At 44.8% G+C, this 26,463-nt stretch overlaps 1 protein-coding gene across 1 annotated transcript in view; it reads right to left on the bottom strand.

The window, feature by feature from the left end:
- SLC13A3 (solute carrier family 13 member 3) overlaps nucleotides 1-26,463 on the bottom strand; it is a 346,390-nt gene that overhangs the window by 183,707 nt on the left and 136,220 nt on the right. Inside the window, exon 4 of the mRNA XM_069243573.1 lies at nucleotides 3,969-4,035. Within this exon, the coding sequence (XP_069099674.1) occupies nucleotides 3,969-4,035 (67 nt within the window). The remainder of the gene's footprint in view (nucleotides 1-3,968; nucleotides 4,036-26,463) is intronic.

The raw sequence follows: 26,463 nt of genomic DNA on the forward strand, positions 1-26,463 counted from the left end.
CAATTTTGTAAAGAAATTACAATATACATGATCAGACAGGAAAAAAGGTAGCTTGGCCATGATTATGTTGTTAAATTTTAAATCAGGGTTTTCCCCCTCTGTCTCTAATTAGCTGGAAGGCTTGCATGTTTCTTAAAAACACTTACCAGGCAGATTTCCTTAACGTTAGGAAAGTCGAGATTCATACGTTTCTTTAGCTTTAAGTCTTGCTTACCAGAAGTGTTTAAGAATTTCTATAGTTCTTATGGAGCATCTTATATTGTTTAAACATCAAAGTGTCTGATCTACTTGAGGTACAAGAGGTTCATTAACAGTGCACTTTTTCGCAAACTGAAAAACTGATTTCATGAGAAGGGCAGACTAAACACATCAGCAATTGCCACTATGTAAGGTCTGCAATCCCATAACTGCTGGGACTAACCACTGACAAAGTCCTAGCAGCAACAGAAACTCGAAACAGGACTTTCCTAAGGCAGATCAGTAGACAGAAGTTTAAAATGAAATACTTAATGCAACACCCTGTTGGCAACATGACCTAATTATTTCCATTCTTTTAGGAATGGCTACTGACTGTCTTATATGTCTGGCAATCCTAATGTCACCAATTCGTTAAAAAGAACAATATGAATTACAAAGAAAATGTGGGCTTGGGCCGCCATCCTTCAGCTATTGTCTTTTGTGATGTTTTCCTCCTTTGCAGTTTCTTGGACGGACATCAAGCCCATGGCATTTAGAGGAAGGTAACATATACCCACCTGTGTTTTTAGTAGGCCGTGCTGAAGGGAATCCAGTAATCCTTCCTTTAGACCGCGGATACGACATGTTATCCAACATGTCATGAGGAGTCACTGTTCTTGCATGCACTTACTTTGATTCACAACAATATTTAATAATGTATTATAGTTGTATTTTCTTTTGAAAGAGTGAGCAGTTTGGAGCTGCAAAGCCTGTCAGAAAGTCACAGTGCTGCACACTTACTGTCCTTGATGGTCTATTTGTTTCCTTTACTGCCATGTTTTTGGTTTTAAAGCTTTTTTAATTATTAACGAAATACATAAAGATGTTTGCCATTGTAGGCTTTCTTTAGATATTGGCTTGTTTTTCATAATTATTCGACTATACCTAACTGATATTACCTACCTACCATCACTAGTAGATTATACATACCTATAATAGTTACCTGAACTATATAATCTATCATACAAGGCTCGCCATACCTAATCTATCCTACCATAACACACTTTCCCACCATACTTACCATGTAAAGGTAATCTACCATACCCAAGCTACCTGCTTACCACATCTACCATGCCTAAACTGCCTACACAATCGTACCTACCCTATCTCCAACTCTGTGGTGTGTACATTTTATTCCTGCCCAGAGGGGGTAGTTTTGTAAAAAAAAAAAGGGGGGGGGGCAAAATTTGTTAATGTGAAGTTTGGCAACACCAAAGAAGTACTACTTATCAAACAGTTCCCTATTAAATCTGAACTCGTCTTTTACATCTTTTACAGTAGCTGTATCTGTGAGTAACTAAAACCTGTGATTACACTAATCTGACTCACACACATAAACCACATACTTCATGAATCACAACCTTCTGCCTTATAAAACAAACTTCCAGTTTCTTCCAAATAGACAGCATAACACATAACATACACACAAGATGCGCTTTACAACTACAAATAGCATGTAACATATCAACATTCTCATAGCAAACAGTGTCTACCTCAAAACATTTAACTACTGTTAAACTACAAGCCTATCGCCTTTAGCACGTAATAAACTTTAGTGCCATTTTATAGGTAATGACTAAAAAGTAAAAATGTAGCTAACCCAATTCGGTATACAGACTTCCAATGCTCCCTTTCTGCATTAGTTTTTATACCAATAAACAGTTACAAGATATGCACTAGTTCACTAAACTACAAATTACTTAGTTTGCTTTCAATTTAGGTTAGATGCCTTATTCTTCGATTTTCTGTTTATTATAATGCTTTAAGTATATATGGTTCTATTACAATATAAAAAAAACTATGCATCTAGATACAAACATGACAGAAGATCTTTCTCTTTCATCAATCATTCCAATGACTTAAGATCTGTAACAAGCAACATAAATAAAAAGTCAGACCGATTGTGATTCCAACGCTTTTGTCCTATCCTTCCCCTTTTTCTATCTTTGGAATATCCCGATGAAAAAATGTAAAGACCGAAAGAGGAGATTCACAGAAAGAAAAGCTAGGGAGGACTTCTCCCTGCCTTAAAGAAACTCATCCCACAAATAAGAATTGCTCCAGCTGAATCCATCACGTGGATTGTGTAATGTGACTGAAATAGGGCTCTACCAACTCAGTTGTTCTCTTCACTGCTAAACAGTGTTGGAAAAACAGTTGTTCTACAGCACGTGTACTTTGACAACACATTCCAATCTACATTTACCTGAAAAATGGATTATGGGACAAGGAAAACGTAATCATTGTTTATTTCTTGATGAAGATAAAACCCCTTTGTCTAAATTAAGCATAAATATTGATTTAGTTAAGGAGTGGCTCAAATGCTAAATACAGTCGTTACTCAAGGTAAGATAAGAGTTATCTAATGCAGGAGCTGCCTTCTTCAGCATATTAGCAGGCGTTTAAAACCACTTGATGATAAAAGAAAATGGGTCTAAGAACTTCCTAAAATCCTTCTTCATAAAATGAACTTCAGTCTCACAGGTGGGAGCCTTGAAATGATAGTAGGTTATGCAGAACTCAGGAAAGATGCATTATTTTACACAAGGAGATGTATCTTGTCAAAAACAGCTCAGGCTAACAGCACTATATATATATTATGAGCGTACGTAACACCACAATAATTCAAAAGCCCTCCTCTGCATTAATCACAGTAGATAGGCACACTCCACCACAAAGAGCCCAAACAACAACTCTTTCACCACTTTCTCCTGGCCCACCACTTTATTTTATAGGACGAGGTGGAGATATGTCCTAATTGTTCTTCTACTCCTTATTACATAAACAAACTTTGTCCAAGATAGCTGGTTTTCGCAAGAGGTCCATTTATCTAATTTTTCTATATAGTCACTGTTAGTTAATATGACAGAAACTTGGCGGTTTTCGTAGCATCTAGGGACTTTGTACATAGGAGTTCAGTGTTCACACTGGTGAACATGTTGTGATGAATAAATAATTACCAGGCTTTCTGAACCCCTGTTTGCTCACTGAAACCTCAGTTTCACAGCAAATACCACCATGGCAGCAAAGGATGCAAGTGCATTTTCAGTTACTTTTGATGTAGCTTAATACTTATCCCAACTATTCAAAAATAGATTATTAATCTATTTACAACATATTTATTTGGTAAAGTCATTCAGCAGGGATTTCAATAATTTATTTCTTTATTAACTAATGGTTTTACATAGCGCTGGTCACCATCAGGTATTAACGTTCTTTACATTGCAACAAAAAAACTCATACATGTAAGATTCAACACTAACAAGAGAGATTGGAGGAAGAGACTGAGACTTAAGAAAGGGGTAGAAGGAGCGGATTAGGTGACGGAAAAAGTAGAGAAGTTATAAAAACCAAATCAAAAATCTAAATCACAAATAAGAATTGATGTAAAATCTCTGGTCTCACATGAGTGAGTGATGGAACAATCCTAAACATTAATCGGTTGATTACACTAATTTCTGACATTCGTGAATGTCGCCAACTGAGGTGCCAAGTTGATAGAGATGTCAGTGGGACTTGGACAGCTAAAGTAAGTCTTGAAGAAGTATATTTAATTTTTTGGGACATTACACGTGAAAGCTCCAATTTACCAACATAAACTGATATTGATTGCTTAGGTTCAAGAAGTTATTTGGAGTATCACTCAATACACAAGTAGTGGACCAGAGTTTTACGGCTTAAATTAAACAATTAAATCAGAATTTTAGAAGCACAATAAAACGTATACTTACTCCACATCCACGGAGAGACGCTGCGTTTCATTCAGTGTACATGGCAGCCCACCTTCTTTACCAGTAGCTAAAAATAAGCAAAAGGGTGAAACAAGTTTTGCAAGTCTTTCAGATTTCCTTGAGCAAGCATGAATGAATGTGTATAAAAAGCAGGGTGCCTCATCATTACTTTAATTAAAACAAATAGTGACTGCAGCTTTTACACAATTACTCTGTTCATATCAGGACCATAGAGCATTATAATGTATGTTTTGATTGAATGTTTTTGGACTTATTCACCAAACTCAATCCTGAAATAAATTCAAATGAAGACAACATCACTGTAAATGTTTAGTATGCCATTAGTCCATCATCAACCTTTATCAAAGCTTAGGCAGGGCCAGCTTCAGCGTTGGTGGTGCCCGGTGTGACAATCTTTTCTGGGTGCCCCCACACGATATTATCTCCTCCTCGGATTCCCTCACTACCATTAGGCAAAAGTGCACCGCATCTTTCCATAGCCCCTCTCTAAAATACATTTCATTTGTTTTAAAGCACTGGAAAAAGCTGGCTTTACTTATCTACTCAACTATCCACATAAAATATAGAGCTGTGCGTTTGCAGAAGACATTTTAACCGTCTGCGCTTCTTTATGGTGAGCCAAAACAGTCAATAGACAAAACTCTGATCTCTCATTAATCACAGGAGTTATCATGACATTTTCTTTGCTGCCTTAAACCTGGAGGCAAAAGGAACTCTGCAGAAGGTGCTTTTAAAACCATACATTATTTCTATATACAGCGCTCCCTTGAGGTCAGCCCCCCTCAAAGTCAGCACCCAGTAAGGTCACACAGGGCACACCATTGGCCCTAAGCTTAGGCATTATAAAATAGTAACATTTGAGCTTCATTCAATTTTTGCTACCAACATTACAGATGGTCCTGCTAATGAGTCTGTGAATTTGTGGCAGTGGCTGTGTCAGTGGGAGGCAATAGCAAAAGAGACAGGACAGCACTCTGCTGCCTACTGCATTTTTATTTGAAGTCTAAGCAGTGTCGGCTGCCACTCAATAGGGGTGTCGGAGTGAAACGGGGTGAATTTTTTATTTTTAAAAAGCTTACCTGTGGGGATACACGTTCGTCTTCCCTCTGTCCTCGTCCTCTTCCTGTTCCAAGCCAATCACGATGCTGGTGTCACCAGCAACAGCAGCGTCGTGACTAGTCTGAGTGGCCTGCTTCGCCACTCAGACTAGGAAAGGGAGCCTGGGCATGTTCTCCACTGTGCTGTGCTATACAACCGGGTACAGAAAATGCAAAGTGCGCATGCCTTTTTGGCAGGCCCAACATGGCCGCCAAACAGACATGGCCACTTTGTGTGCACATAACCCTACTCCCACCACCCCAGCCCCGCCCCTTCTCCCAGGAAAAATAGAAAGATAATAACGTGACGTTATTATCATTTCATTTTTCCTTTCCGAACAATCCTTAGCAGAGGAGTCACCCCTGCATCTAGGTCAATATTTTTATTATTTTATTAGGCGTGTATTCCTGCATAGTGCATGTAAACATGTGACTATCAGATTACGATAGAATACGTAGCTTTGAGCAGCGCCCAGCATCCCGCCTGCCTTTGTTCCAGGCAGAAATCCAAGGACTCTCCTACACATTCGTTAAAAAAATTTGCCTATCTAACGCCATATTATAATACTCCATATAAACCTAGCAGGTGCAAGGGCCCAGCATCAACAAACATGGTGCAAATGCACACTTCATACAGTATACTTACTCTCAGCTTGTAATAACAATATAGTCATGAGCATTGTTAGAATTACGTAATCTGTCAAGTCAAGTTGAATACTTCACAACCAGATTCATATTCCATCTCTCCCACCCACAAAGAAAACACATGATACTATGATCTATTTAAGTAGTGAGTAGGTTTTCACATTTTAACATTTTTCTTTGGGAATTTTAAAACATGTATTACACTGTGGACTAAACAAACTGTTCGAAATTGCTTAATGTGAGAAAACAGGGTTGATTGCAGAGGCCCCCTAACTTTTTGCCCCCATTTTTAAGTTTTTGCTGGTGTTTTCCTGACTCTGATGATGCCCTGGGTACTGCTAAACAGTCCAGGGCCTGTGCTCTGTGTAAAATGAGTATTCAATTTTGGCTAAATATAATTGGCTACGTCAACCTATCTATAAGCCACTAGCATGTGGTAGGGCTTGTAGGTTTACGGACTCCTGCCTAGGTAGTGCACCCATAGGTGCATTGCTGAGGTGCCCAGGGTCATTTTAAAGGCAGGCCTGCTTTGCTGGCTGCTTTTAAATTAAAGTTAAATGCAAATTCGACTTTGGAATTAAAAGTACTTCCAGAGTCTTAAACTACCTTATTTTTACAAGTCACCCCTAAGGTGTGCCCTATGTGCCCCTAGAGTTGGGTGCCATGTAACTATAAGCAGCAACCTTATAAAATAATTTCAAGCCCCGGTGAGGTAAAATAGTCAAGTTCGTTTTTCCCTCACTATAGTGAATGGCCTCCATAGGCTAAAATAGGCAGACTTTATTTTGAGTAACAAAATCCCCTTAAGTGTCAGATACCTCGAGTTTGGTATCAAAATAATTGTTATAATAAATCCCACAATTTACAGTTGTTGGATTAAATATAACTAGTACAGGTAAAGAGTTTTAAACTCTACTTGAAAAGTTGCCAACTTCAGCTCTGAAGTGCCCTTCTCTGGCCAGGCTGCCTTGATGAGGTGTGAAGTGGCCTGGGCTGAACACAAAGGATGCGGCTGGGGGTGGATATCTGCCTCAGCAGATGCTGAAGCAGGAAGGGGGAGGGCTGCCAAACTGGTCTTTAAAGTATGGGAAGGACATTTGGAGCAACTCAGCACGTCCCTCACATCCGGCAACCCCAGACAATTAGGTGCCCTCTTGATTAGATTAGGAGAGGGCAGGAGAGGGGTGTGTTAAGAATTTTTAGCCACGCCAGTGTGTGAGCTCAGCCAGATCTAACCTCCAGAAACCATTTTCAGCTATGATGGTTTTTTTAAGAATGTTGCTCCCTGGGATTGATTTGTGCCACACTTCCCAGGAAGTGGTCATCACAGGGGGAAGGACCCTGCATCTGATTGGAGAACCAAGACTCCCCTGTTTTTCACCCAGGAGCAAGGATAAATATGGCAGAGATGTACCCACACCTCAGATCCCTACAAGGAAGAACATCAGGAGAAGAAGGACTGCCCTGCTGGGCCTCTGACCAGCCGCTGGACACTGCACTCTGAGGGCCTGCACCAGCTGCACACTTGGGTGCCACCACAAGAAGGATTTTGCCTGGCTTCAACTGGTTCAAGGAGGGACTCCATGTTTGCTACAGGTGAAAAATTGCTAACCAGAGTCCCCTTTCTCAGATCCTGAAGAAACTGACCAGCTGACCACTGTTCAATGGCCAATTTGGATTTGAACCAGGTGTATTCTGGGAGTTGTAGTCCGAACCCTTAAGGAGCACTCAGAGTTTCTGGAACCTTGGGGTGAGCTGTGGACTCCCTGAAAGACCTTAAAAGACCTTCTGGAAGAGGATCCAGAAGTTTGGATAACTTTTTGGAGAAAGCTCCATAGAGGGACTGATCAGCTGTGGCTACTCTAACCGGCTTGCCTCAACCGTGACCCGGCCTAACTTGCAGGTTTGTCCCGCTAGAGCAAAACTCCAAAAAAGTGACTACGTCTGAACGTAGAAAGTTGACCGGGTCCTCTCAAGCAGTGTATATGAAGAGGGCTCCAGGGACGCTGGATCAAGATTTAGGTTCGGCCCGATCAATAGATTCTAAGTCAGAACATAGAAATCGTCACCGAGGGCTCCCGTGACTCGTATCCGAGGAAGGGTTCCAGGGAGGTCGGATCGGACTGGTGACTTTGTCCCGCTGAAGAGAATCTTCAAGAAAATGACTAAGGGGGTTATTCTAACTTTGGAGGAGGTGTTAATCCGTCCCAAAAGTGACAGAAAAGTGACGGATTTACCACCAGCCGTATTACGAGTCCATTATATCCTATGGAACTCGTAATACGGCTGGTGGTATATCCGTCACTTTACCGTCACTTTTGGGACGGATTAACACTCCTCCAAAGTTAGAATAACCCCCTAAGTCTGAAGGTAAACTTTCGACCAAGGCCTCCCTCTAGCTGGAGCCGAGCAGGACTCCATTGCGGTCAACCTTAAATTTTGACTTTGCCACGGTCAAGGTGTGACCAGATTGGCGCTTTTTGTTTCAAGGCACTAAAAAACACTAAGGCCCTCATTACAACCCTGGTGGTAAGTCCTGCCTTCCGCCGTGCTGAAGACCTCCAACATACCGTTGCGGCGGCGGAATTCCGCTACAGGTATTACGACTCACAGCTCGGAATCCGGCACAATACAGACACCCACACAAGTCCGCCACACCAAAGGTCAGTGATAAACTGGCGATACCAAAACCCACACCGTCACACCAACAAGAATACGGCCACGCTATCACACCCACGAATCAACAAGACGGTCTTTCAACCGTGGTAATCCATTGGCGGTACACACCGCTGCACTCAAAATATACACACATTTACAAAAAACAACCACATTGGAGAATTCAAAATACACACACCTGACACACATACACACACCACACCCACACGCCCAATCCAATATAAAGCACACACCCACAAACCCTTACAACCAAAATGTTGAAAGAAGGCCAGCGAGAGAGATTAGCTAACACAACACCATCACTTATACAACATCCGCACACCTCAAACAACACACACCAACACATCCCCATACACATCACAACAGACAGCACCTTACACATCACCCACACCACATCATGGCACCTCAAAGACACCCCAGGTTTTCTGAGGAGGAGCTCAGGGTCATGGTGGAGGAAATCATCCGGGTAGAGCCACAGCTATTCGGATCACAGGTGCAGCAGACATCCAGTGCTAGGAAGATGGAGCTATGGCGGAGAATCGTCAACAGGGTCAACGCAGTGGGACAGCATCCAAGAGCATGGGATGACATCAGAAAGAGGTGGAACGACCTACGGGGGAAGGTACGTTCCGTGGTATCCAGACACCAGATTGCTGTACAGAGGACTGACGGTGGACCCCCACCTCCTCCCCCACAACTAACAACATGGGAGGAGCAAGTCTTGGCAATACTGCATCCTGAGGGCCTCGCAGGAGTAGCAGGAGGACTGGACTCTGTTAAGTCATATCTTAACTACTTTAATCCCCCCGCCCCACCTGCATGCCATCACATACTCCCACCCTTACCCTCACACCCATCACCCTAACACCCCACAGATACCCCACTACCACAACCCACACATCCCAAAACCAAGCCCTGCATGTAACACCAATGCATGGACACCCATCACCAAAGCATGTCCAGTAGAGAGACTCACTCATGCCCCAAAATCACCAATCACACAAGGGCCACAACAATAATGCAAGCACAGGAATAGATGTTAACTGACCCATTGCACAAGATGGCACACACAGATACTAAGATTATGCATTAACACCCCAACAGGACCCCTACCCAATGTCACCGGACAGGAGGTGCCAGACATATCCAGTCCCCCCACAGAAGAGGCCCACAGTGATGACAGCAGCTCTGCACGCTTGGATCAAGATGACTAGCCTGGCCTATCAGGGACCTCGGGACAGTCGGTTCCCCTGACACAGTCACAAACCACCACTGAACCTCCTCCCTCAGGAAACACCGCCACAGCAGCCACCCAGCGGGCCCATCCTTCTATCCCCAGGAAACGTCAATCAGCAGTGTGTCCACCACTACAGGGAACCCAGGCAACCCCACTAACACAGGACGATCGGGGACCTGGGGGCAGTGGCAGTGGGCACACGGTTCAGGGAACAGAGGCACAGGATAACAGGGAAGCTGGGAGGACTGCTGTGCGACAGGGGGAGGACAGGCCCAGGGAACCCACTCTCCACAAGGCACTCTCCAACATCATGGGAGCTTACCACCATTCCCAGGAGACCATGGGCACGGTACTGGCCAAGTTTCAGGAGACCCAGTGGCTGCAGGAGGAACACTACCTGGGGATCAGGGAGGACTTGAAGTCCATCAACACCACTCTGGTCACCATTGCAGGGGTGCTGGCAGACCTTGTCAACACCAGGAGGGACACAGTGGCACATCAACGGGCCCCTGTCACTAGCCTCGACGATGAACAGCCCTCCACCTCCGCTGGTGCTAATGGACAGGAGGCCCCGCCACAGGAACAACAGGCCACCAGCACCCCACCCCCTGCAGAAGGAGAACCACCCGGCAAACAGTCCCTGAGATCCAGGAACAAGACAGAGAACATTGCCAATACCCCCACCAGGAAATAAGACCCCCCTGAATGTCACCCTTCTGTCCCACTTTGACACCCTGTCCAGCTTAAACTGCCATTGCTCCACTTCCTATGCCCCATTGGACAATGCACCTGTGAAACAAAAAGACTGGACTCTGCCATGGACATTCCTCCACCATCACCCCAGCCCATTTCACACACCTCTCCACTTATATGCACAGAAATAAACACCCTTGAATCACAAAACAATCTGGAGTCAGTCTGTGCTTTCAAAAATGTGTAATTGCAAAACCTCTGGAATATAGAAATGTCAATGTACTTGTTCACATACCAATGTAACACAGCTGTAGACCAGCAGTAAACATAGCAGAGGGCACAAAGTGGGACCCAGATCTGTGAAATGGAAAGGCAAAGTAACAAGTCAGGGTCCATACACTGAGTGAAAATGACAGACTTATGCGAGCTCCAACAATAGTATGAGATGTGGGAAGCAGTTACATCTTCTTATCTGTGTCTCACTGGAAGTATTGCATGATGATGTTGTTTCGGTTGTCTACTTCTTCTTCTGCCTCCTCTTCTTCACTGTCCACAGGCTCCACAGCTGCCACAAGACCACCATCTGGCCATCCTCCTGCAGAAAACCCACCTGGCGTCGCAAAGCCAGGTTGTGCAACATACAGCAGGTGACGATTATCTGGCACACCTTCTTCGGTGAGTAGTATAGGGAGCCACCTGTAAGATGGAGGCACCGGAATCTGGCTTTCATGAGGCCGAAGGTGCGTTCTATAATCCTCCTAGTTCGCCCATGTGCCTCATTGTAGCGTTCCTCTGGTCATGTCCTGGGATTCCTCACTGGGGTCAGTAGCCATGACATGTTGGGGTAACCAGAGTCACCTGCAAATGTCGAGGGACAACTGTTACACACACACTAACCCTTAGGGACAACCCCATACCCAGACACCTATGTCAACTGTGTTGGGACCTTGGGCTCACCTATTAGCCACATACTGTGCTTCTGGTGTTGCCCCACCACATAAGGGATGCTGCTATTCCTCAAAATGTAAGCGTCATGCACAGAGCCAGGATACTTGGCATTCACATGGGAGATGTACTGGTCTGCCAAACACACCATCTGCACATTCATTGAATGGCAGCTTTTCTGGTTTCTGTACACCTGTTCATTCCTGCGGGGGGGGTGACAAATGCCACATGTGTACCATCAATGGCACCAATGATGTTGGGGATATGTCCCAGGGCATAGAAGTCACCTTTCACTGTGGTCAAACCCTCCACCTGAGAGAAAACGGTGTAGCTGCGCATGTGTTTCAGCAGGGCAGACAACACTCTGGACAACACGTTAGAGAACACTGGCTGTGACATCCCTGATGCCATGGCCACTGTTGTTTGAAAAGACCCACTGGCCAGGAAATCGAGTACAGACAGAACCTGCACAAGGGGGGATTCCTGTGGGTTGGCGGATAGCTGATATCAGGTCTGGCTCCAACTGGGCACACAGTTCCAGGATTGTTGCATGATCAAGCCTGTAAGTGATAATGATGTGTCTCTCTTCCATTGTCGACACGTCCACCAGGGGTCTGTACACCGGAGAATGCCGCCATCTCATCACCTGCCCCAGCAGACGTGCCCTATGGAGGAGAACAGCGAGCAGAAGGCCATCCAACACTTAGGTATCACAATGTGTTATTTGCTAAAACGTTGGAAATTTGCAATGTGCATTTATCTGTCCGTATTCCAGGCCTAAGTAGGTGTGACGCAGCTTTTTTCCCTGCCATGTGGCCCCCTGAAATGGCGGCTGCCTGACCTGTAAGGTGGGACAAGGGGAAATGAGGTAACTGTGCTGGCGTTGTACACAGTCGCGGTAGGCGGTGGAAAAACACGGCGCAATTCAGCATTGGTTAGCATTGGGACCTATGGCCAATGACCATGTACGGCGGTGGTGACGGTACCCAGCGCCGTGGACGTGGCCGCTATTTTCTTACTGTTCCCTCACTTGATACCTGACCTTCAACAGGAGAGGACCTACACTGCAAGTGCTGCTGTGACCTGTGTCTGGAAGCGACGATGGCTACAGTGTCTGGTGAAAGGGTCCCTGCCTTCACTTCAGTTGGAGAAACTGGTGGATGGGGTCATCCCTCACTACACGCAACTGTACGGTCCTCCAGACAAACAGGTGAGTACACTGTGAGCATGGTGGATGGCACATGATTGTATGGAGTGTCGTGGATGGAAGAGGGTGGGGAGGGGGACAGGACAGCATGTCAGGATTGTGTGTGTATGCATGTCTGGCCCAGGGTGGGAGGTGTTTGGCAATGCGTGAGATGAAATGTACGGGATAGAAACATCAATTTTTACTTCACTTTTCCTCTAGGTCAGCACCCACCAGAAGAAGGGTATTTGGCGTGCCATCGCCAAGGACGTCCAGACCATGGGGGTCTACCATAGACGGAGCACCCATTGCCGTAAAAGATGGGAGGACCTTCGCCACTGGAGCAAGAAGATGGCGGAGGCCCAGTTGGGGATGGCCTCCCAACGTGGAAGGGTTGCCCAGCGCACCATGACCCCCCTGATGTACCGGATCCTGGCGGTGGCTTATCCGGAGTTGGATGGGCGCTTAAGGGCATCACAGCAGCCACAAGGGGGTGAGTACACTCTAATTCAGCTGACTCAGCACGCTTTACGAGGTGTCTGGGTGGGCGAAGTGGGCTGTGGGTTCCCCTAGGCCAGGGCGAACTTGGTAGGCTAGGTCCCTTGTTAGGCAGGCTCTGTGGCACCCCAACCCCACTACTGGTAATAGCCATCTACAGCTAGTCAGGCTCCTGTGGCTTCCAAGTGTGCAGCAATTGGGCTTAGGCCTCGTCCCCCATGGGCATGTGAATTTGCTAAGAACTGTTAGTGCATGGCTTAGTGGCTGCTACCTGTTGTTGTGTCCGCCAACGGTAGTGGTGTTGCATGCACTAAACATGTGTTTCTTCTGTCTTCCCCCCCTTTTGGTTTTGTCTCCCTGTTCTTGCATGCATTAGCATCATCTGGCGGAGGAGCAGGGCACCGGAGCAGGAGGGAGCTGCAACCCACATGGCCCTGGAGGGTGAAGCAACGGCGTCTGAAGCCACCAGTGGGACAGAGGGCGAGGGGAGCTCCACGACGGGGACAGGAGCATACACCAGCGACAGCGACTCCGCCTCTGATGGGAGCTCCCTTGCGGTGGCGGGCACCTCTGTGCCCACAGCATCAACAGGTACAGCCGCCACCCACCCTACCAGCACCGCCCTCCCAGCAGCCCCTCAGCATGTGTCCCGTGCCCGCTCACTCAACAGGGTGGGCATCTCCTTTGCCCCAGGCACCTCAGGCCCTGCCCCAGTCAGCCCTGCTGCCCTCAGTGAGGAGGCTATTGACCTCCTGAGATCCCTCACTGTTGGACAATCTACCATTTTGAATGCCATCCAGGGTGTTGAGAGGCATTTGCAACAAACAAATGCATACCTGGAGGGCATTCATTCTGGGCAGGCGGCCCACTAGAGAGCATTTCAGGCTCTGGCCTCAGCACTGATGGCAGCCATTGTCCCTGTGTCCAGCCTCCCCCCTCCAACTTCCTCCACCCAGACCCAATCCCCTGTACCTCAGCCTATCCCAAGCACACCATCAGACCAGCATGGACACTCATCAACACACAAGAGTGGACAGGGCAAACATAAGCACCACACATCCCACAAGCACTCACACAAGCACCATCCCCATGCAGACACAGCAACATCCACTGCCTCCACTGTGTCCCCCTCCTCCACGTCCTCCTCCTCCCTCCCTTTCTCATTTCCACTCACACCTGCATGCACTACATCCTCAGCCACTACCTCCATCACCAGCATGCCCATCACCACACACCGCTCTTGTGCAATCACCACCCCCACTGCCACTCACACATCCCCAGTGTCCTCTCCCAGTGTGTCTGTGAGCCCTCCTCCCAAAGTACACAAACGCAGGCACACACCCACCCAACAGCCATCCACCTCACAACAGCCTCCAGCCCATGCACCTTGACCCAAATTCAGCAAACGTACACCTCCTACAACCACCTCTTCCTCCACTCCCAAACCCCCTCCATCTTCCCGTCCCAGTGTGTCTAAGAAGCATTTCCTGGCTAACATTAACCTCTTCCCTACACCTCTCCCCGTCCTTCTCCTAGGGCCAGGCTTTCCAGGTCCCAGCCCAGCACCACAGCCACCAAATCCCCAGGCACAGTGGTGCCAGCAACTGTGGTGTCATCGAGTGCGCCACCCATCAGGGCTGCCAGTGTTCCACCTAGCGAGGCCAAGGACATTCTGCCACCTGCCAAGGTGAAGAAGGTGCTCACATCCCGGAGGGAGAAGCTGCACCTACCAGCCACCATGGGCTCCTCCAAAACAAAAGGGGACAGTGGCTAGACACCTGCGGCAACATCAAAGGTGTGGAAGGGACACAAGCCGAACAGCAGGTCAGGGCAGGGCACAGTGGCTCTGACTGAGGGACTAGAGTCACCCCTTCTGTCAACCACTACAGCAACCTGTATGGCAGCAGACACTGCCACCTGCACTGCCACCTGCACGTCTGCAGCCTCAGCAACAGTCCCCAGCATCTTCCCCAGTGGGCAGCCGTCTGAGGCTGCAGGAGACGTCCTGCTGTGTCCCTCAACAGGTGCTGACACATGCAACACCGCCAGCACCTCCGCCACAGACACCGCTGCAAGCACCGCCACCAGCCCTGCCACCAGCCCCGCTACGTGCTCAGACAGTGCCACCACAGCTGACATGGCTACCATCCCCAGTGGGCAGCCGTCCGAGGCTGGAGAAGACTTCCTGGACCCTGCCCAGCTTCCATGAGGCATGACTCACATCACTGTTTGCACCTGCAGGTGGCAGGTGAAGCCGCAGCAGGGTGGGGTATGTCTCTGCCTCCATGGCATATCATGCTACCTGTTCCTAGGCAATCACGTGGCACACACACACACACACGTGAAGTAATGGGACCAGCCACACTGCATGTGGAGCACTCTGGGCACCAAGCCCCCTCCAGTACCAGTGGAGAATCACATCCACTACCTCAGTCCTTGGCAGAATGAAGCACTCTGGGCACCAAGCGTCCTCCAGAACCAGTGGAGAACAGAATCCACTAACACAGTCCTTGGCAGGATGAAGCACTCTGGGCACCAAGCCCACTCCAGAACCAAAGGAGAATCACATTCACTACCTCAGTCCTTGGCAGGATGAAGCACTCTGGGCACCAAGCCCCCTCCAGAACCAGTGGAGACTGTTATCTACCTGAGAGACTGTGGCTGTTCACTCCCCAGGATAAAGCAGTGGGCAAACCACCCACTGGAAAGACTTGAGAGACTGTGGCTTTGCGCTCCCAGGATAAAGCAGTGGCAAACCACCCACTGGAAAGACTTGAGAGACTGTGGTTTTGTACTCCCCAGGATACAGCAATGGGCATGGAGCCCCCTTGTGCAGCAGGGGCGTCGTGCGTTCATCCGGCTGAGGTGCCCCTCCTCCCCTTCCCACTAAGGTGCCTGTTTAATTTCGATCTGATGCCCCTGCAGTGTTCTTTCCGTTTTGAGGCAGGTATCTTGTGTGTGTTTCGCCCATGCATTTTGGGACCAGTGGTCCACGGACAATTATTGGAACACTATCCGGACTGGTGTACATATTTGTATATACTGATTTTTTAACTTGCACTATCTGATTTGTCTTGATTACAATCGTTACAATCATTTCCTTTTGTCCTTGCGTTATTCCAGGGGGTGAGGGGGTGTATATGTAATGTTGCTGCATGTATTTGTGTGTATGGTGTTGTGGGTGAGGATGGGGGTGGGGGTATTGCGTGTTGCGTGTGTGTGTCACTCTCTTTTACCTTCCCCCCTCCCCTGTTTTATAGGTGAAGTACTCACCGTGGTCGCCAACGGCGTCTGTCCTGCTCCTGATACAGAAGGAGGAAGACCAGTATGGGCAGGACGTGTAACTTGGGCTCCATGGCGTCCTGGTTCATTGTTGGGTGTCGAGAGGTGAGTGGTTTCCCTTCTATGTACTGTTTCCGCCCTGCTTTTGTTAGCGTTGATTCCGCCCCGGAAAAGGTGGCAGATAATTGTGTTTTAATACAGTGGGCGATACTTTGTCCTCCGCCTATCAGTTGGCGGTGACCACTGCGCTGTTTGTTTCTACCGCCGTGGCGGTCGGAGTGTTAAAGTGGCTGTCTATGTTGGCAGTTTCAGCCATGGTCATGATTCCATTTGTATTACCACTGCTTTAACACTGACCGCCAGGGTTGTAATGAGGGCCTAATTCTTTAAAAATTCATCTCTGCATTTTCCAGAATCCAATTTTTGGGTTGTTGTCATTTTATAGAGAAGAATTTACATATTTTTATTAATTGGTGTTGGATTTTTATTGTGTTTTGTGTTTCACTTATTTATTGTTTTGTGATTTTTAAATGTTTTACACACTTGTCTCCTAAGTTAAACCTCAATGCTCATTGCTAAGCTACCAAAGGTTGAGCTGGGTTTAATTTATTGAGTCCGAACTGGACCTGAATTGAGAAAATGGATTAACTCCTTCTAAGTAAAGTGTGAACACAAAATACTTTTTGGGTGTATAGTTTTATAAATAATAATTAATTAGAAATGCAACAGAAAAAGTAACGACCCCTCACAAAGTATGTGTACCCAAAAACCTAATCCCTGCATGCAAGACATTAAGATAGGATAACCATTAGCTCATAAAATAATTTACCATGAAGTTATCCTTTCTGATGTTACCTGCCTGATATGCTAACTAGATTGAAAGCAATAACTGCATGGGTTAGGTATTTCCCAAAATGATGATATTTATAGGTGCCAAGAGAAAAAACTTTCATGTTTCAATAAGCAATATGGGCTGACTCGAACAAAAAAGCTGCAAGAAGCAGTTAAACCTCATAAAGAATGCAGAAATGGTAATAAGATAAAAAAATAAGGAGATACAGAAAGCCAAGAAAAAGAAATGTCCTGCCTACCTACCTAACCTCTTTAGGCAGAACAGCAAGCTGAAAACAATGTGCTAACTCAAAACAGCCACTAATAATTAATTCATCCAGAAAAGTGTTACCAAAGCCAATCATTTAAGGTTTCAATATGAACTGTCCAAAATTAAATGTGTACATAGACCTGTGATAACCAACTGTCTTCTGAGCAATACAAATTTAGAGGTACATTACTCCCTAGTTAATGAGAGCTTCAATTAGGCATGTGGAGCCACAGTTTCTGGCAAATCCTAGTCATGGTCTCCACACCACCTCTTTCCCGACAGATTCACATACAATAATGGCACTAGAAAACAGGGCCAGACTGGCCCTGAAGATAGAATGGGTGGGCGGTGGTGGACAACTGCATAGATTCTATTGGGGCTCCTAGCCAGAACCCATTTCTGGAGGAAATCTTTTGGAGCCAGGGAATCCATGGAGTTTCCCTGCACTGGCCCACTGGGTCCAGGCACTGCAAGGCAGTACTCATGGAGTTTCAGCCACTCCACTGCTCTCAACAGCTCTCTTTGTGTACACCATTTAAAGTCATTTTAGGAATAACAATGGCACTCTGAGGTGAAGGTGGTCTCATGGCTACTAAAAGCTTTGAGGTGGGTGACACTACTACTCTCACAGAGACATCCTACCTTCCCACCATACCAAGTAAAAATTGTGCATCATATATTTGCACATGTTTCTTTTTACAAGCGAGGCTTTGATGGGACATTGACGGGGATGGAGGGAGGGATACTACCGTACTACAGCTGGTATTACAATGTTCCAGTTGTTTGTTTGGAGGAAGGAGGTAGTCCCTCCAGAAAGACTACAGTATCCCTTCACAAGATATAAAAAGTGATTTAAGAGTTTGCAAAGAAAGCAAGCCAAATTAAGTTTTTATGCTGTAGAGAAAAGGCAATCTGGCCTTCCCCATATTTCATTCATAATAATCTGGATTACACAATCAGGGGCCTATTCACAAAGGTAAATTTACTCATGTAGATTCATTTATCTGCAAACCTACAACTGAATTAACTATTTTTGCACTTCTCTGCTTTTGACCACATTAGAGTGTAAACGTACTAATAAATGGACTCTATCTAAGTGTCTCTATCATCTCAAAACTGGAGGAGGAGCCTGCGCTAGAACAGAATTTAGGACTGTAAAGTTACAACAGGTAACTTTTCACATGTACATGGAGGTCTTTGCCACAGGGTTGGAGATCTCCATATGGTAAAGTGTAGGAAAACTAATGAAGTTGAATAATTATGTTAAAATATATTATTATATTTTAAAGTACAATGGAAATTCAAATTAACTTAAAATGGTTATTTACTGTGACCTACAAACATAAATGTGTTTAATTCCTTTACAAATACCATATTTTATATTAAGATTTAATAAAACATGCTTAATTTAATTTTTAATTAACAGTTTTTATATGATCATATGTAAATAATTGTAATTGTTTCATAAAATAATTTTACATTGTATATAACTTATTTAATATCTATATATGTGTGTGTATGTGTTTCCTTGTGTGTGTGTTTAATCTATCCATCATCTTAATCAATATATTTTACTTTATTTAACATTATTTGCCCCAGGATATTAGTTCAAGTCCCTGCCACCATTATTTCATATTGAAACGTATTGTGGTATCTGTGGGTATCCACATGCAGTGCTAGACTCACTTCAAGGCTAGTCTGGAGGACAATTACAAATGGGTCATTTGGGTCTGTTCTTGTCTGTTGTAACTTTAAAAATGTAATCTGTGAATAGCAACATGATTACTCTATTTTGTGAGGGTGTTAGTATTTGCATGTACCTCCTTTAACCCTCTCCTTGTCTCTCCCTAAGCCCCTCCTTACACTAGCCTAATCCTCTCCCATTTAGTCATAAATATTACCAATTTTCCAGCCACTCTAACTAGACATATTTAAAGCTAAAATGCATACCAATATGTAACGAGAGCCCCACATATGAGGCATAAGTATTTAAAATTAACATATTTAAACTCCTCAGCTTCCTGAGCATTTTCAAATCTCAACATCCAGACCACCAGTAACACATATCCCTAGTTGAAGATTTCTTAGAAAGAACAAATTTCAAGGAGTAATATGCCTTTGCAAGTGGTGCACTACTGACTGCAGTACAAGTTGTGCCAAAGCATGTGTTTAGCAAGTGTTCTGAGTGCAGTACAATTTTTAACATTTATTCTAAGATCTCTTGTTGACAGAAGTCTTACAATAACATTTTGGTTCAGTACAGTGACAAATGAGGACCTAGAATAAATATGCTGATACAACAATAAACACCTTGTTGGCTTGCTAGAATTCAGTCAATATAAGCTCCAGGTTTTGGCTACTCAAGGACAGACAACTCCTCAAAATGCTAAACTCACTCCCATTTACTTTGTAGTATGTCACATGCTGCATGATTAAATCATGGCATAGGCCTGTAGTCATTTGCCTACTTAACTATAAAGTACTGGGACACTGCATTCATGACATTCTGGAATAAAAGATCACTAATGGGCAGTGTGTTGGAAGATATGATTGTTCTCGGACCTAACCTCAACAAAACAATGGCTGATAAATCGTATCACAGTCAAGTAAAGTCTATGAGATTATGCTACTAAGGGCCAGATGTAGCAAAGGTTTAGCGACTCGCAAACGGCGAAAAACGGCGTTTGCAAGTCGCTAAAGCCTCTTTGCTATGTTGAAATGCATTTTGCAAATCGGAACGGACTCGCAAAATGCATTTCCGAGTCGCAAATAGGAAGGGGTGTTCCCTTCCTATTTGCGAGTCGCAATGCGATGTAATTCCATGGACTCGCAATTACCATCCACTTGAAGTGGATGGTAACCCAGTCGCAAACGGGAAGGGGTCCCCATGGGACCCCTCCCCTTTGTGTCTGGACACAAAAATAATTTTTCAGAGCAGCCAGTGGTCCAATAGACCACTACCTGCCCTGAAAAATACCGAAACAAAAGGTTTCGGTTTATTTTTCAAAGTGCAGCTCGTTTTCCTTTAAGGAAAATGGGTTGCACTTTGAAAAAAAAAAAAACTGCTTTATTTAAAAGCAGTCACGGACATGGAGGTCTGCGGACTACAGCGGGCCTCCATCCCCGTGAGTGCCCTGAATCGCTATGGGGTCGCAAATTGTGACCCACCTCATTAAAATTAATGAGGTGGGTCTTTGCGACCCCATAGCGACTCGCAGAAGGTGTCTGAGACACCTTTTTGCATCCCAAATTGCGACTTGCAATTTGCGAGTCGCAGGGACTCGCAAATTGCAAGTCGCAATTTGGGAATTTGCTACATCTGGCCCTAAGTATGCGATACACAACCAAGCAAAAAAACATTCCTATGCACACCGCTAACTCTCATGGCTGTGGCTCACTCACTTTTCTAATGAGAATGATGTGATTATTAACATAACAATGAGACAAGGAACATGAGGTCTCATGCCTGCACCAGGGAATTCACCAAGAATGGCTACTGATGCACCACAACAACTGAATAATGAATCAGAGTGCAGTTTGGAATATTCATGAAGCCAGTATCTTTTTCATAACCATCTCAATAAGAAGGCATGTATAGTCATTGCCAAGGGCATGTCTTTTTTTCACCAGTTATTGCCATAGTAGCATATACATTTTTTGTTATCCCTAGGAATAACAACATTTTATCCAAACCTTTTAATGTGGCATAATTCCGCATAGTGAGGTTAACAGTTTAAGTTAACTGTTCCGCCGCTGACATCCCACGCATCCGAAAGACCACAGCTGGAGGAAGATCCTGTCATACCAAGCCACCAAGACCTGCAACTCCCTCCCCATCCACCTCAGAAGATCTCCCACTCTATTGCAATTCAGAAAAGACCTCAAAACCTGGCTCTTCAACTGACCCCCAACTGATCACGGCTGTTCTCTTGCTGTCCCTGCCCTAGCCCCATGAGACCCTAGCAGGTGACTAGTCGCGCTCTACAAATCCACTGATTGATTGATTGAAAGTTAATTAGCCCAATAGGCTATGTAAGAAATTATTACATACAGCAGTGATGGCTGCTGAACTTTCTGCTAGGTGTTAATATACTGCACTAAGCCAGCCAAAAGGGAATATTTTACTCCCCTTTTACTGTATTGCACCAGATCTCCAAGCAAAGCAGGACTATGTGGCTCCCCTTGGGCCTATAGACAAATTTTACAGTTGACATTTCCTAAGAAATTGACTAAAAAGCAATTATTTCTCTATGACAATCTGATGTGTCTTCTTGACATTTGTTTGCGATTTAAATGTGTAAAGCATTACTCCTCCCAATTAATGACCACTTACGTTTATTTCAATTTCAACTCTCACAGAGCTATGTCATATGTATGTAAATATGAGTTAAATGATAATTTACTTGTATGGGACAAGTTGAGGATTTCTTGCATTATATAGGAACTCATTATAACAATGGTGGTAAAAACTGCCTACCGCCGCAGTGGCAGCTGCCAACATACCGTCACCCCGGCTACCATCCGTCTGCAATATTATGATCACTGCCGGACTTCTGCCACAAGAAGGGTGGAAATCCAGCAGTGATCATACTGGCTGACAGTGATGAGCTGGCGCTGCTACTTCCAGAACCGCCACGGCAGTTGAACGCCACCAGTCGTATCATGAACTGTGATACCGCCTGGCGTTGTTCTGCTGGCGGGGTGCTGCTGGAGGTAGCAGGGCCCCTTCCCGTTCCCTGCCGGAAGACCTCCTCGACCAAGGTAAGTCAGGCTACTGACAGGGGAGTAAGGTGGGGGATGTTGTGTGTGTGTGTGTGTATGAATGTGTGCATGAATGTCTGAGTACCTGTGTGTATGCATGTGTGTGTTTGTTTGCGTGGTTGTATGCATGTGAGTGAATGCGTGCAAGAATGGTGAAGTGAGTGCATGTCTGCATTTCAGTGGGATTGTGTATAAGAATGTATGCCAGCATATCTGGAAGTATGCATGTATGTCAGTGTGAGTGATTGGGTGTATGTGTGGTGTGTGTCTGGGGGTGGGAGGCTGAGTGTGAGGATCAGAAAGGGTCGGGTGAGTGTGACGATCAGAGGGGGTGGGGGATGAGTGTGAGGATCGGAGAGGGTTTGAATGGAGGGGGATTGGGTGATGTCAGGTGTGTGTTGGGGGACCCGCCTACGGGTGACAGGGAAGGAATTCCCTGTCACTGGTAGGGCCTACCGCCATGGTTTTCGTGGCATTGCTAACGTCACAAAAACCATGATGGTAGGCAGGCTCATAATGCCACTGGCTGTACTATGCTGGCTGCTGGGCTGGAGATTGACATCTCCGGCGGCTGATACCCCATGGCTGTATGAGTAGAGAAGTGGCAGGTTGACTGCAGCCAACCGGCCATTCTCATAATGTGGCGGTATGTACCACCAGCCTGTTGGCGGTATTGCTGCCACATTACCAACCGCCGCCGGGGTCATAATGATCCCCAAAATCTCAGACCAGAAGAGTTATATCTTGGGTTAGAAAAATCTTACAGATGAGAAGTCAGGTTTTCATTTCAGTCCATTGAATCATTACAGGCTTAAACTGGAGTTAATTTGCCTTTGAATAATAAACATATTGCAGGATATGAAAATAGATCATGAATTGTCTTAGGACAAGCTCTAGGACAGCCCACACAACAGCAAGAATACACACTCCAGCATGAAGTAAATTATAACATTGGCTGAAATTATGAAAATCACAGGGATTGAGCACTACAAATCCCTGCATCAAATATCACCTAGACCTTTACAGGAAATATAAATGTTCTCAAATACAAGTTTTACATTTGAAATTAACTTCTGGTTTCTATATATATTAACATATTATGTCAGGTTTGGTCAGCTACAGTGCAAGACTCGTTTACTTAGAGAACAGATACAACATGGGCAGCAGGTGCACAAGCTTCTCTCAAACAGAAACTTAACATTACAGGCAGAAGCAGTGCAGTGCAGGACTGCCATACATACAGGGAGCCATTGCTGCTTTCAGGTAATAATTGAAGACTTCCTACCTCACCTGACAAATACTCACACAGGACACAAACAATACTTTCAGCAGACGTTAAGGCATCTTCCACATTCATGAAGAGATAGAGCACAGGGAGCAGAATTTCACTTTCTTCCTCATCCTTCAAACAGCACATAAAGCAGCAGCACATGTTCTCCTCACAAAACACGCACAGCACAAAAGCAGCAGTAGTGTAAGCTACCCAAAATAAACACCGAGTAGCTCCAGCATGGTCAGCAGCAGTGCATGCTTCCACCACATCCACATAATAGGAACAGCCAAAGTTGCAGTAATTTGCGACCTCTATGCCCCACATTCAATAAAAAGTTAAATAGGGTGCAATAGTGCTAGCATGATCCTTACACCTTATAGCCTACATCAATTGAGTTGGCATAAATCAATAATTTTTCATTGCCATCAACTGTCTACCTTTCCTCAAGTCCTACCAAGAAGGCGCAGCACACGCAGCAGCATTTCTAGTTTTCCTCACCAAATATTAGGAGGTAGTATTAGCCAAGTCTAGCCCAGCATCGCCTGATTCACTGGGCTAGAACACTTCTGGTCTGCTTTATCCCTTTTCTTAACACCCCTGATCAGGTAAGCACAGGCTTCCACGGAGCCAACTATGTGGATTTAGTACACTAATCAGCAAGGCAAGCTTCACTCATAGAACAAACACAGCATTAGCAGAGGGAGCACATTCTTTCCCTACAGCAGGGACAGATGTAGTACAGGATCCCCACCCTTTATTCTCTGACAATCACAGAGGAAGGCCTACTTTGACTGCAATACTGCAAGACCCTTGCTAATATCCTCACTCTCACCTAATCAGGTCTTAAACCAGCAACAGAAACAAAAGTTACCCCTCTCATTTACCAAGAAGAAAACACAAAGCCTGACCATCAGAGGCACAAGCTTCCCATTCCTACTCCATCATACCCACAAAACAAATAGAGCTTCAGTAAAAGCTTCTTTTGGACATAGATTGGGTAAAAGATAGGACTCTCACCTATAGGTCATGCCTAGGCTGCTGTACTTGCAGCTTTAGAAGCAGATGTGAGTAGAACCCTGGTACCGATCATGAAAAAAAAACATCTCAATGAACCCTGCCAGCCTGAAGTGGGAGCAGCTGTGAAGGATCGAATTAAAACAGCCTTTTTTATTCATATGCCCAACAGTGGAAATTGGTGGGTGAAAATTGTGTGGACATTGCCTGTTGTCCTGATGACGACCTTCCCAAGTCTACATAGGGGACCAAAATGCTGATACTTATCTTAAACTGTTTAAAAAAATTAAATCCTTTAATTATAATGTAAGTTGTCGAAACAAATTAATGGAATTTCTTTAGCACTTTTTTTTAATCACTGTTGCACCCTCCTTCCTTTGAACTTTGGATATTATGCCACTGCACCTCATTTTGCCATCTGTGAAAAATATAAATATAGAGTCACCAAGTTATTTTGTAATCTTTAGACACATTTTTAAACCCGAACAGAAAACTGGTCTTTGGACCATCTACATTTAATGATTCACAAATCTACCACACAATATAAATCCTGAGATAACATTAGAGCTTCTTTGTAGCCAGTTTCCATTCAGCTAGAAGTAGAAGTGTTTCATATGCAAAAACTGGGTTTCCGTTTCTAATGGCAATGAAGCTTCAACAATTGTTGGAGGGAACAGACATAGGCCTATATATTAATAGGATGCCTGATTCACAAAGGCATTTTCAACCATATAAATATGTTTACAGATGAAAATGCCTTCATTTGCCCCAAAAGAAATTCACAAAAGGATTCCTGACAGGCGTGACTGGTGTTACTGCTCTGGAGTTCTTCACCGCAATTGCAGCCCACTGCTGTAAATCCAATGCAAATGTGTAATTAGGAGGAACAATACATGGTCAGAGAAGTACTTTCCCCTTCCCAGATGTGAAGAGGAATGGATTATCACATGATTTTGGGAGTTCTTTGCCTTGGAAAGGTGGGCGAGATTATTATGACTATGTTGCTTTAAAACACATGATACATTGACCAAAGATTCACACATGTTCAAATCGACTCAGTAAAATGTACTCAGCTGACACATTCATACTTACATATACAACAGACATGCAAAGTGTCATGTTGGTCTTGGCTCAAACAGTGAAAGACACAGGGAGAACAAACTCCAGACTCTTACACTTACAGCTATATATCTAGCCAAGAGAACATTATACACTTGACATTAAACATCAAGGAGATGGATAACCAATTAAAATGGCAAACGATTAGGTAAAAGATTAACATTAAAAGACTAAAGGAATAATATTATACACTTTATTGACACTGAACATCAGGGAGACAGATAATAAATTAAAATGGCAAAAGATTAATGCCTTTTTGTGATGAAAGGGGCGGTACACTTTGCAATAGTTGAGGGGGCTGACTTGCCAAGTAGGGAAAGGCACTATATTACAAAGACGCAGGAGAGGGCAATTATTTTATGTATCTTACTTAGCATATGGTAGGGAGTACTCATGTGGATAACAGCCAGAAGGTAGATTTGTAGTGGTAGAGGGCAGATTAGAAGCAACAATTGCTGCCACTGTAGAGGGCTATGCTCTTAACTTCTCGCAGGCCAACTTTCTAGAGTTACTGGACATTCAAACACTGGGTCCATTGTAAATCCATTGTAAATCTCAGTATTATGGGGAGAAGATTTTAACTAAGTGATAGACAATGGAAAGACTAGGTAAAACATTTAAACTGCATATATTTGCAGTGACCAGAAAGCCATCTCACTTCCAGACAGAAGTCTGAGAAGTTACGGTTCAATAGTTTGGGTATTGTGGGAAAATGTTTCTTTTTGTAAGGTCACCTAGCTCCCCCTTCTCGCTAGATTTTACTGCTGCTTTTTGAACTCCAAACTCTGGGGCACTGCTGCCCATGGTATGTGCTCTGACCTTTGAGAATGTGTTTAATTCGTATAGACCTAATTGGCATTTTTTACTTGCCTAATAGGCCCTATGATATGGTACAAAGTGTACAGAGGGCCCGTAAGTTAAATGTCATGAGTGAACTGCAGCATAA

Source organism: Pleurodeles waltl, chromosome 7 (genome assembly GCF_031143425.1).
Source record: "Pleurodeles waltl isolate 20211129_DDA chromosome 7, aPleWal1.hap1.20221129, whole genome shotgun sequence".
Classification (NCBI taxonomy): Eukaryota; Metazoa; Chordata; class Amphibia; order Caudata; family Salamandridae; genus Pleurodeles; species Pleurodeles waltl.